This window comes from Oncorhynchus masou, chromosome 21, assembly GCF_036934945.1.
Source record: "Oncorhynchus masou masou isolate Uvic2021 chromosome 21, UVic_Omas_1.1, whole genome shotgun sequence".
In the NCBI taxonomy this organism is placed as follows: domain Eukaryota; kingdom Metazoa; phylum Chordata; class Actinopteri; order Salmoniformes; family Salmonidae; genus Oncorhynchus; species Oncorhynchus masou.
In genome coordinates, this window is record NC_088232.1 from 38,188,139 (window position 1) to 38,201,941 (window position 13,803).

Genomic DNA, 13,803 nt, shown 5'->3' on the forward strand with positions numbered 1-13,803 from the left:
ATGGAGTATGTGGAGTATGTATGTGGAGTATATGGAGTATGTGGAGTATGTGGATGGAGTATGTGGAGTATATGGAGTATGTGGAGTATGGAGTATGTGGAGTATATGGAGTATGTGGAGTATATGGAGTATGTGGACTATATGGAGTATGTGGAGTATATGGAGTATGTGGAGTATATGGAGTATGTGGAGTATATGGAGTATGTGGACTATATTGAGTATGTGGAGTATATGGAGTATGTGGAGTATATGGAGTATGTGGAGTATATGGAGTATGTGGACTATATGGAGTATGTGGACTATATGGAGTATGTGGAGTATATGGAGTATGTGGAGTATATGGATCCCAAACTTTCTCAAGAATCACAGGGACACATTATTTTCATGCCACTTTGATACAGCTACGACCAGTAGTGATTTTCTTTGCAGGTTAGGAGAGCATTTTCTCTGATCATAACCCTTTTCCTAACCTTAACCTTATTCTCCTAACCTACTATGGAAAAAGTCACGTCTGAGCATAGCTGTATCAAAGTGGCGTGAAAATAATGTTTCTGAAGGATCACATGTATACTTGAGTGTAGGTGATTCAATTTCTGATTTACCCCAAATTAGTTTTAAGTCTTTAAAAAATAAAGATCAAAAGTTAAAGTGTTTAATCTCATTATTAAACGAGTAGCCTGGTGCTCATATCTGAATCAGCTAACTGGAAGTTGATAAGATGAGGATTAATTGGCTTTAGATCAATTAAGGACACATAAATATGCTATGATAAAAACTGCCAATGTGGTTTTTGATGGTCTACATCAAAACGGACAACAATGACCACCAACTGCGATGTGCTGACACATTATGTAATCATCGTTTGAGAAAGAATCAGCAATCGGAACTCAGAACCCCCATACAAAATGAAACAATCTTTACCCAGTCTCTCTGAAGCATTACTTTTCAAAGTCTCTCTATAGTCTGTGTGTAAACATCCAAATGCTAGAATATGATTTGGCTTTGGGACGAGGGACAGAATGCTTTGATGACTTACGTCATGCTTGGAATACTAACCACTGACACTCTTGTCATATCAAGCTGCAGAAGTCCATTTCATAGCAAACTGCATTTCAAAAAATATAGCAGCATTTCAAGTCCACCACAGAATTCACCATCGATACTGTACAAAAAAATATCCTGAGCACAGTTGTAGAGCTCATTTAATCCAAGAGAAATAAAAGTCAATTTCATAGGAGTCTTCCATTCAGAACACTCATATTTCCAGTGAGCGAAAACCCCCGGCTGAAATAGGATTCGGAAGGAATGCGTTCGGTGGGTTGAGGGTCAGGCTTGTCCTGTAATTTGTGAATGTACAGAAATGTGCGACCGCCGCAGCCACTAAAGATAGAAATCTGTGTCTTATGTCATCGTTTAACCTCAAACTATTTATGATTGCTCCATAGCCCCATTTTTCTAATGAAAAGCACCCCTCCAATGGCACATGTACACACGTCTGTAAATATCTCATGGGTTTATGGGGTTATTGGGGTTCATATTGAGAATTAACATTTCACATTTGTATCTCCTAACATATCTGAAAGTGTCTCCCCATCCATCAAAACCTGTTTGAAGTGACATCAGACATATGAAATATGATGGGTGGTGGGCATGGTGGGCATGGTGGGTATGGTGGGTATGGTGGGCATGGTGGAGTCAGGGGTAGGTTTACAACTAACAGGCTTGTTGTGGGTTTCTCAGCGAATGGGGATGATATTCTAACTATTAGCTTTTACATTCTGCTTCATTATCAGCCAAACCATATGAAAATTGAGAGGAAGAAAACGTTGATACTCTCTTTGATAGGTCATGATTTGGGGTGTTGGTTGGCCTCTGCAGGGCAGGCAAGGCAGGCTTAACTAGGCTCATTTTAAACCAGGCCTCAAGTGGGAAAGAAAAGGCAAATGCTCTTTCTTTGGAAAAGCTTTAGTTCTTCACAACAGAGAGATAGCATGGCTGGAGGTGTATATGCCAGCGCACAGGTCATAGTAAGAGTTCATATGATTTTGAGAAGGAAACTTCTCATATTCATAAGGAATCTATTAATTTTGGTTGGAGCACTCTGTATCCTTTCTTACTCTAACCCTCCAGACTCTTTCCATACTGGAGGCCTGTAGTGTTTAGACTGGGCCTATAGAGACTATAGCTGAAACCTCTGTGTTTTAAAAGTAGAGGGTAAAACGTCTAGTACGTGAGGTTGGCCTGGGGTATCAGATATCCTCCTGGAGTTCTGCATTCGGTTGAGCTGAACCCACTCGAATCATTAAAAATCGTTCAGGGGCACGATGGGCTCCGTCCTTAGTCTCTGTGCGGCTGAAACCGTAGAAACTGTCTGTTGAAACGTAGGAGTCTAAATAAGACCGGCGCCCGAAGCGCGCATTACCGCTGCGCAGGGTAGTCGGTCGTGTGGTCGGATATTAATAATGAACAGAGGCAGAAGGACGACTGAAAAATCCCCGATGTATTTGTCCCACTCTAGTTGTTTCATTGTCTCAAAATAGCGGACAATGATAGGTGATACTTTTGAAGACATTAGGTCCTGAAAAGACGCCCTGCAGCTTCAGCTAACAGCATATACATGTTATGATAATTGCATTATTATAAGTTTACAACAGTTGGTTGAATAGTTACTCTCGAATTACTTAGATATAAACTCGGAAGATTTTATGCATAGGATTTTATAATTAGAAGAACGATCTGTTTTAGACACATGTCCAGTGTTCTCCAAAAGGCACATGCCTTGATATTTGCGGTCATTCAGTGCGGTTGTAGCAATTAAGAATTTCACATTCTCTCCTCATAAAGAAACAGGCTTGCTGACAGCTCGCCTAGTTGAGGTCTCACCCCACTATGGAGTCTGCACTCTACAGACAACAGCCTAGCAAATAAACGTATAGACTATGGCTGTGATAATTGTTATCAATACGTTTGGCGCCAATTCGTGTTGTTAAAAATATGATTTCAAATGGCTTCCCTCCTAACGGTCTCCGCAGGCGTGAAGAGTGTATAATCTTCTCATCCACTCTCCCCACAAGACTCTGGCTTTCTCTGTCTGAACGACATCAGTATAATAAAGAAAATGAAGGGTAAATCTAAACCCACTCCCGTCCCGTCCCTACCCTACCCACTCCCTTCCTATCTAAAATAAACAAAAGCACACGTACACACACTTTGCATATTCAATAGAAATAGGGGAGAAATATATAAGTTTTTTTTTCCCAGGACCGTCGACGAATGATTGTCAATCAGGTATAATTATATATCAAACACTTACCTAAATGAATAATCCCAATGGGAATTAACTTCAATACGGCATTATAGACTTCGATAGCGCACCAATGCAATTTTTGCGAAAATTGAAGACAAACAAATAAGTACCCCACACGTGCTTTGGTAGGTAAGTTATAACATTTTACTTCAATGAATTTCAAGGCATTATACGATCCCATGATGTGTTTTATGTTATTTATTTCTGACAATAATGTCTAATTCTGATGGGAGCGGTTTTTAATGGGTTTGTGCATCTCACCACAAAAAAATAACCCCAAGAATCAAATGCCTCTTGATTGCCTCTTCAATAAACAAGTCATCCACAAATATTTGACATTTAAAACGTCCCTCCCCCATCTTTTTCCCCCACAATTAATATGTAGGCTAATCTATAACGAATGTGATTGTAGATAGCCTAATCTTCTTGATGATTTTCTGGGCCTTTACTTTTATATGTTTACTAAATAACTGCTCTTCGATATATAGATGGGCTATCCAGTATGTCATGTATTTGTTTATTCAATCATTTATTGTGTGTTGGACAAAACAGCAAATATATAATAATAATAATAATAAATCATGTACATTTGTTAGGTGCTATTGTCACACCCAAGACGTGATGAAATGTCTCCATACATCTGTGGAAAAATATATATAAATGATTTCCTAATCGAGGCTATATAAGAGTAAAACAGTGCATGGTACATTTATTCGTAACTTGTTAAGCATCTAAAAGGTGGCATTAAACGAATACAAAATTGAGTGGTTTTTATTTTGCATTTTAAGCCTACTTCAATGCAGAAAAGAATGGAACGGACGAGCAGAATTCCAGCACATGGGTCAATTGACTAAAAAACCTTTACGCTCGACACAGGTAGGCCTAATAATTGTCGTCTAGGACCTACGTTTTGTCGTCTTGGAGCAAAGCTAGTATGTAGTATATATGTTGCTTTTTCAAATTTTCCCTGATGGTACAAATGCCGTTTCTCCCTCCATACCCCTTCTGTACTAAGGCAGGTCCATTTGGCAAAGACAAATGCGCCAACTAGCGTCTGTGGGCCATCATTGCATGGGGACGAGTAAACGGGGTGTGCCGTTTCATGTGCAATACACTGACTAACCTATTAAATTATGGAATTCCAATTAATATTTGCCTGTGGTTAATGTATTTTGGCAAAATTGTAGTTGTTATGTAAGCCTATGGGGGAAATTGCTTGTATGCTTTAATTCGTTTTCATTTGGTCTGATCTAATCATGGTGATAACACAATTATATATAATTATAAATATTAACAAATATGCACCAATGCATATTACGTAAAATGTATAGGCCTATATTATTAATGTATACGCATCCTTAGCCTAATTTATTATATATCATTGGATATAGGAACAAATAACATATTAAAAAGAAAAGAAAAAAGAAAAATAACAAAAGCATATTGCTAAATATGTATTCACATATTTTGTGAGTAGGTCTCTAACGCAGCAGCACTACAGTTAATGTAATGTAGCCTAAGCCTTTTGGGCCTACTGTCAATTACGTGATACTAAACAACAACAACATCATCTGGTAGATGCCTTTGGCTTTGACGTTCTCTGAAAACTCAAGGGTGAATTGCATAAGGGACAATAATGGGAAAATCATAATAAATTCAGAACTCATATTGATAAATAAACCATAGTCATGTCATTTGAAAGGTGCATGAACCCCTAAAATGATCAATAGCTCATTACAGTTGATTGACAATTCTGCATTCAGAAATAGCCTATTGCTTTTAGTAAAAACAAATAGGCTAAGGGTATAGGCCCATAATAAGATCGTATAGCTGCATTATATGACTGGCCTATTTCCCCTAAAGACGTTGATCTCTTCTGCAGTCACCAAATACATTTGTATGCTTGAATTATTGTTTTCTTTTCACTATGTATGTAAGCGCACTGCGGTGATGTACTAATATAGGCAGAATGTATTATGTGATTATATTTCTTCAAAAAGTGGTTGCCTATATTCATTTGCTGATGTCATACAAATAAGGAAGAGGGATCAGTCATAACATGAAATGTATTTTTTTTTTAATCTTCAATTAACAAATAACTTTTGGGAGGAATAATAACTGGTACACCATTCAGGTGAGAACAGTTGCTATAACTTTAAGTATAAATATAGTCTAACTGTGCAAAACATTATAACATCTAAGCACATAATGTAGAAAAGCACAAAAAAATAGTATATTATTAATAATGTATCGTGTGTGTATGGCAGAATAAGCAGAGAGCGCTTTCACTTCGCCTATATTCCAAAGACTTTGATTGGTCTAATGAAAGCCCAACCCAGGCGACTCATTGGTGGAAGTTATCGCCACACTCGAAACACTAAACACTAAAATGACTTGAGTAAATAATATCACAGCACTCTTCACTCTCGCACCACCACTCACTCAAGCGCGTCTTTGTTACCTTCAACTGTGTTCACCACAGCAAAAGGACTACATTTATACAGATATTCAAGATTACTTCAATGTAGAGACAGAATAGTTTCAAGAAAATAGTTTTTGGATCTCGACTTACTTTTTAGTTTCATTAAGGATAACCGGTGGCAGGACATGTGATACGGATGAACAAAAACCACTGAATATAAAGAAACTTCACACGGACTTCTGCGTCTTGTACTTCGCGTTGAGAACTGTGAATTGCTGAGTAGCCTCCATACTCTGTTATAGCTAGCCTACTTTGTTTAGTAGGCAACATCTTTCAGTGTGTGCGTTGAGGTCTGGCGAGATCCAAAAGCCCAATTCAATCGAAGGAGCTCATTCAGTCACCGAAGGTGAAACAAGATATTTGGAAAATTCTGCTATAAAGTTGAAGCCCAAGCAAGGAGCACTCGACTCGTCAGCTTCCGTGAATATTGCAAAAAAGATTGGATTTCATAGTTTTCCTTTTCACTGGACGTTATTAATAAGTGTACATGTTAATGTTTATCGATCAGTCGATAGATTGTTATTAATGTTTCTCACTGTATAAATATTTATTTTGTAATATGAGGCCAAAATCTTATTGCGGTGGGCATCGTATTAAATGCTGAATAGTGCAGATAGAGTGTAAGCCTTATAAGCAACCAGAACAGAGCACTGTGGAAAAGAGGTCAGATCTAAGTTTGTGGTTTCGTGGTTTTGCTGTAGTCAGTGAGAAGCAGAAATCAACTCGATGTTTCTCATGCAGCTACATCCTGAGCAGATGATATAACACGCAAACATTAAACTGTATCGTGTCTGCAAGATAAAAAAGTTTCTTCACTCACTGGACAGTTCAGGATTTATTGTGATAGATTAACCGGGGGAGCTGCGTGCGCTCAGCTCCATCATCGCGTAAACCGCTGGACTTGACCGAGACCAAAGGAACAAGTGTCAGAGAGCGGGAAAATACATATATTCTCCAAAAAAAGAGCCCCGAACACTCGTCAAAACCCCTCGAGAAGTGGTCTTGACCAAAGCTGTTGTGATGCATATTCCCGTAGACCCTAACACCACCAGACGGTTCACACCGCCCTCCACGTCGTTCCCCTGCAGCAAGATTGGAGACGGCAGCGGGACCATGGGCACCCCTGGACCACTGAGGACACGACCCGAGGCCAGGAATGTGGTGGACGTCCTGTCAGACCACGCTGGCGAGCTGGTCCGTACAGACAGCCCAAACTTCCTCTGCTCCGTGCTGCCCTCACACTGGAGGTGCAACAAGACACTCCCTGTGGCTTTCAAGGTAAGGTAAATGATGCATAATTACAAATGGGCACTTATGAACTAATGCCCGACCTAATGATGTATTACTGTAGGCTACTGCAGAAAAAGCGTAAAATACATTTTTTAAAGCTTTCTTGAGTAGGTTTCATTTCGCTAACAAGGCAGTTACTGACATTAGTATGTCTATTACAATTACTTTTACACAGAGCCCTATTCTGTAATATAGGCCTAAATAATTGAATTAAATCAAGTTGTCAAAATTATAGTGGCCTGCCAAAGTGATAACTTGGCATAATTATCTTGTTTTTTTTTTGCATTGGACATAGTTGAATGTGAGATTTAGAAAAGTGTTTGGATTTGCAAGAACTGCAATGACATACAACTAATCAGCAATTAGCCAACAATATAGGCCCTAATACAAATAATAATAATTTAATAACAATAATTCTAATGATAACATATATTATTATACCTGGTAAGCTAGTTATTTTTCAATTGCTATTTTTAAAGATTTTGCAATGCAGAAAAACATATTTAGGCCTATATTACGTAGCAATAAAATGATGCTACATTAAATGTTATCAATTATATTTATACACCAGGACGTGAATAGAATTTGTGGACTAAAAGTGTAATATTTAGAAAAATAGACAAGCCTATATCTATTTGATTTGAATCATATCCACATTTAAAAAATGCTTGTTTAGATCGCATAGGCCTACTTATTTAATGAGGAGTATTTGCAAAAATGATTTGGGAAAGTGATTTGGATATAGGCCTATCAAATGTCGAAGTCATTTACATAGCTTTAAAATATTAGTGTTTGAATTGCAAGCTTGCTTCAAGAAAGCATCTTACCATGTAGTTGTAACCTAATAGCACAATAGGCCTATATATTTTGATCAAAATATTTCCTAACAAAATCTAAAGGGCACTTTTTGGGGGGGGATTTTAAATCAGGTCTAATATTTATGTTTTATGGTGGGTTTTTTTAATCCACCGGATACGGTTTGTTGCAGTCTGTATTTGGTTTAGCATGGTGACCCCGGTTGACCGCGTTGAGTTCTCACAGGTTGTTGCACTCGGTGATGTACCCGACGGGACTCTGGTCACTGTGATGGCGGGGAACGACGAGAACTTCTCTGCAGAGCTGAGGAACGCGTCTGCGGTGATGAAGAACCAGGTCGCCCGCTTCAACGACCTGCGGTTTGTGGGCAGAAGCGGACGAGGTGAGCAGAGGGAGTCACGCACTTATATCCTTAAACCATGAATAGTATTTGGCCTACTAAATGAAATCAATAACTAACATCGCATACAAAACACCTGCCTGCATGCGTCATAATTGCACTGATTTGCAAAACTTTAGCCTGAGTAGACCTACTTTTGGTAATCTATTTTTTAACAGATAAAATAAAAGTGTTAGGGAATGTGAGAATCAGATGAATTCATCTCCCGGGCCAATTATAGCTGCAAGACCGCACCAGCATTGCGCAGGTATAATTATGGGGATTATCAATGTTTATTGGAACAAAATAAAATCCAGAACACAATATGATTATTACATATTTTAAGATGTGTTTTGATCATTCTTTATCGACAAAGAGCAAAGCCCAATTTTAAATTGTAGCCTAATGCTCAGCCAAGCATTACCACAAGTTATTTTTATAGTCCTAATTGACCAACCACGCACGCCCCCTTCAAAAGATGATCGGGATAGTAGCAGCATCATATATTCTACGAACATTGCACCATTGTCCAAATAAACAAATCGCCTGGACCAGAATATTCAGTTCAAGGCTTGGCATTTCTAAAAGCCTGCCTGTTTACACTTCTAAAAACTAGTTCTCACATAGCTGACATTCCACCAGAACCTTCTCGTATCCCTCTCCTTCCTCCTGGCCCTAGCGCTCACATATTTCCCTTAAATGTTACACTTTAAATAGTTGCAGACTGATGAATGGAAAACGCTCTAGTCTCTGAATTAAACGTACCTTTCATTTCTGTAGTCAATTACCCCACCCCAGGATTCCTTTCCCCCCACCGTCTCTTTAACAAGAGATGCCTTTTTTATGAAAGCGCTGCTTCATAGCCTGGGTCGAAAAACGGACCCTTGCACGATCTCCCTCTCTCCCCTTTCATGCAGATGGGAGAGCTCGAGGAAGCTCGTGCAAGAATCTGCCTTGTTGAACAATAAACTGTCGCTGTAAGCCTTTTGGACAATCTGGAATAGATTCTCTCAATAATTCAAATCATGCCCACATTTCAGCCCATCAAAGTGGTGGTCCCTTTAATTTACAAACTTAAAAGGGAGCCATATCAGGAGGCGATTTTAATTCAGCAAGCTGACTGTGGTGGTTATGAACAAAGTGTGTATGTTCCACAAAAATCTGTTTATTTCCACAATGAATTAACCAAGCCAGGAAACCCTCACACATGCTCTGGTTTGATGTTCCTTCTGAAACTCTGTGTTACTGATGCCCTTCCCTAACCAATGCCTTCTCTATTCTGTCTACTCTAGGAAAGAGCTTCACTCTGACCATCACAGTCTTCTCTGGTCCCCCTCAGGTGGCCACCTACCACCGTGCCATTAAAGTGACAGTGGATGGGCCCAGGGAACCCAGACGTGAGTACTTACAGGGTACATGAGAATATTTGTCTTGTCTTGTCAGAAGTCAAATGTACTGCTCTCATGAGCTGTGTGTAGAGGGATTCACAGAGAGAGAGAGAAAGAGAGCGAGAGAGAGGCTATTCTTGGCGTAGGGGGTGAAAGAAGGGGGTGCAATCATTGCAGACTAAAAGAGATACATGAGTCATATGCAGATGATACAAGAAAATGTAGCCGTGTGTGTTCATGAGTATGTGTGTGTACTGTCAGTGTATGTGGGCGGATCAACATTACATTACATTTAAGTCATTTAGCAGACGCTCACAACAGTTGACCAGCAATTGCAATCAATGGGAGACAATGTGGTGTGTTCGGTGGTGCGCAGTGTGTGTGTGGTATTAGGGGGTGGCGAGGGGCACTGTCAGAGGAAACTGTAAAGCGTATTAAGGCATAACCCGAGACCGCTAAGAGGAGCTGTGTCTCCAAGCCGCAAATACCAAACGCTTGTGGCCTCACCCTGCTGCCTTTGGTCAGAGGGTCGTACCTGGTTGACCACATAAGTGGCTCGTTGACATAACACTCTAAAGAGATGGTGAGCTGCCTGCTGTGAGCTGTGCCAGTGAGGTCCAATAGGCTAAAGCTGTTAGCTCCATCATTTGGGCAGTGATGCATATATTTGTGGTTTCATGTATGATCATGTGAAAGACTGTGGAGGATTGTGTTACAAGGATGAGTCAACCGCTACAGACTGCTTGTGTGTGTTTGCCCATGCTTGGCTAGGAGCAGTCAGACCAGAGTATTGGGATTAATAGGGATTAATGATCACTCCTGTTGAGATATCATGTCCACTATGGTTATACTGTGCAGGTTTATAGTGGCTGCCGTGGATGGCTTGATTGCTATGCTCTGTTCTCATGTCTCTTAAGTGTTTTATTTGGGATAAGGTGGATTTAGCCCAGTCAAAACAGACCAACTGGCTAATGCAGGTAGGCAGGGGGTTCAGGGTGCCACATGGAGGGGGTATGGGGTTCCTAGCGAGGGGGCGAAGGGCGAGGGGGCGAAGGGCGAGGAGGCAAAGGGCGAGGCGGCAAAAGGCGAGGAGGCAAAGGGCGAAGGGCGAGGAGGAGAAGGGCGAGGAGGCAAAGGGCGAGGGGGCGAAGGGCGAGGGGGCGAATGGCGAGGAGGTGAAGGGCGGGGAGGCGAAGGGTGATGCATCGCCCCCCTGCCAGGCTGGAGGCCATTTGAGGAGGTGTTGGAAATGGAGGAGAACAGTGTGGAAAATGGGAGGAATAGATCATAATATCCACTGTGTGTGTGTGTGTCTGCGCGTGCGTATGTGTGAAATGTGATAGAGTTGCTGGCTATGTCTATGTGTGTAGTAAAGGACATTTTGTCTGTGTCTGCTTGCACTGCTGAAGAAAAATAGGCACTCAAGCTGTGTGTCTGTGTGTGTTCCTGAATGCATGCACAAGTCAGTGTGTTGGCTTCCTGTAGTTGGAAATAACCCTGCACATACCGTAAATCTGTCTCCTCTCTGTCTCTGTCTACATGTCATGTCTGCACTGAAGGCGTCAGTGTGGCCTCGCTTATTTAATATACACTCCGGTGGCCAGGCCCCATCCTGCTATAAAGAGACATTGTTTAATTTAGGGAAGGGGAATTTTGCTTTAAAAGAGTGGACTCTTAAATCGAGAACAGCACCACCACATTTGTACTTGATAATGAGAATCTTTATATTTTTTCCTCCTAAAGATTTTAGTATTTAAAAACACACAACACAGATTGCTACCCAACGATATCCTCAGCTAAAGTACGCACTACATGAGTTTAAGTGTACCATATGACTATCCCTCTATCCCATTGTGAGATGAGCGCCCCCACCTTGGTTGGCCTGCAAACGTTCACCTGTCAGCTGGCTGGCTGGCAGAGCGGAGTGGGCTGGGCTGCTCAGGGCTTTACTGTAGGGCCTGCATTTGCATGGCTGCCAGGAGAGAAGCTGGCAAAGGAGGAGGGAAGTGCTTTTTTAATGTTTAACCTGACGGACAGGACTGAAGCTCCCCTGCGGCAAAGATCTGTCAAACACATAGCCCTCATCTCACTCACTGATGAAAAACACATTCACACGTATGCACTTCGTCCCAAACACTGCCCTTGTTGTACAATAGGCCTTCAAGCAAAATCATACAACGGGAACCAGTCTCTTTGATTAGAGCTCACCACCCTGTGCTTTCTGAGAAGCAGCTTTGTGTACGTCAATGCTCTGCATCAGAGAGAGAGAGAGAGAGAAGACTGCATCAGAGAAGACTGCATCAGAGAGAGAGAGAGAGAGAGAGAGAAGTCTACATGAGAGAAAGAAGACTGCATCAGAGAGAGAATACTGCATCAGAGAGAGAAGACTGCATCAGCGAGAGAGAGAGAGAGAGGGAGAGAAGACTGCATCAGAGAGAGGGACAGGACTACATCAGAGAGAGAGAAGACTGCATCAGAGAGAGAGAGAAGACTGCATCAGAGAGAGCGAGAAGACTTGTGATAGAAAGAGAGCAAAAAGAGGAGATGACTGAAGTGTTGAGACCTGTCGCTGTCCCCCCACCCAACTCTACCTCTCCCATCTCTCCCCTCTCCTCCCTGGGGAGTTCAGCTGAATTCATCTCCTAACTGTATTTAGCGTCCATTGTCTCTGTCTCTGTGATGACATCAGCAGTCACATATCCTCAGAGGGGGAGGGGCTGCTAGTATTTATCTCACCCAGAGCGAATCCGTTCCTGAGAAAGATGAAATCACCAGATACAAGGCACACAGGGCTGGGCTGAGAACATACACGCCTGTGAAAAAACAGAGAAAAATGCCTGTTTGTTTGTAGCTCAACCCTAGGTGAAACTACTCCCCAACACTGTCAGTCATAGCAGGCCCTACTACTGCATATCCTGTCTTGTGATACTATCACACTCTTTCCCACACTCAGTATTGTAGAACTTCTATGCTCTTAAAAAAGGGGTTCCAAAAGGGTTCTTCGGCAGTCCCCATATGAGAACCCTTTTAAAAACCCTTCTTGGTTGCAGGTAGAACCCTTTTGAGTTCCATGTAAAACCCTTTCTACAGAGGGTTCTACTGTACATGGAATCCAAAAGGGTTCTACCTAGAACCAAAAGGGTTCTCCTATGGGCACAGCCAAATAACTCTTTTGGGACCCCTTTTTCGAAGAGTGTACAAAATCAACTTGAGCATTATTGTGTTTTGTTGCCTATATTTACTCTGTTGGGGTTCAGAAGGTTGAGGGAGGGGTGGGGAGAGGGGGCGAGGAGAGGGGGTTTGATTTGGATGTGGCACGCAGACTGTACAAAGTATTCAAATAGACAAACAATGACATTGGCTGTGTTATTTTTCTTCATGGCGCAATCTCTCCTCATAGTAAACAAAGAGAGGTGTGTGTTAATGTGTGTATGTGCACACAGCTGTTTGTGTGTGTGTGTGTGTGTGTGTGTGTGTGTGTGTGTGTGTGTGTGTGTGTGTGTGTGTGTGTGTGCACCTGCCAGGTGTGTCCATCCCTTAAGTCAGCAGCTCGGCCACGCCTATGCTCCACAAATCACATGAAAGGCTCGCCCTCGATGCCAATTGCTCTCTCGAAGGCCACTTTGATGTTGAAACGGAGACGGGTGTTTTTGAAAAAGCCTACAGCGTATCAGTGCCAAAAAAGCAAAAAGTGTCACGTCTGCCTGACGTGGGGTGCTTTCCTGTCTAACCACCTAGCCAGCCCATCCTCACTTCAACTCCCAGATGCATAACCTGCAGACATGGAGACATAGCAGCAGAGCTGATGTCAAAGAGGAAGACTTCAGAGAAAAACACCTAATTAAAGATGTGATGTGGAATTGGAATTGGGCCGTTAAAAGATATAAAGGACACATATTTAAGAGGCAAATTGTGAGATCTTAAGGTTTCCCAAAAATGTCACTATGTTGTTTGGATGACCTGAGGCGACAGCGAGGGTTCTCTCTGGGCTCAGTCTCTCCGTCACACTTGGCTTCTGCGATTAGAAACTGAGCAAATATTGTCTGACTGATAAATCCCCTGGAATGCGGTCTGTAAGTTGAATAAGTTTGATTGGTTTCAGAGGAAACATGTTCTGGGATAACATTCACATTAGTCTGAC

At 41.6% G+C, this 13,803-nt stretch overlaps 1 protein-coding gene across 3 annotated transcripts in view; it reads left to right on the forward strand.

The window, feature by feature from the left end:
• LOC135508305 (runt-related transcription factor 3-like) overlaps window positions 1-13,803 on the forward strand; it is an 87,724-nt gene that overhangs the window by 33,929 nt on the left and 39,992 nt on the right. For 2 of the 3 annotated variants that reach the window (XM_064928395.1, XM_064928393.1), the window contains exons 3-5: window positions 6,826-7,067; window positions 8,121-8,277; window positions 9,567-9,686. In XM_064928395.1, the coding sequence (XP_064784467.1) occupies window positions 6,826-7,067; window positions 8,121-8,277; window positions 9,567-9,686 (519 nt within the window). The remainder of the gene's footprint in view (window positions 1-6,825; window positions 7,068-8,120; window positions 8,278-9,566; window positions 9,687-13,803) is intronic. The other variant, XM_064928394.1, reaches the window with a different exon arrangement.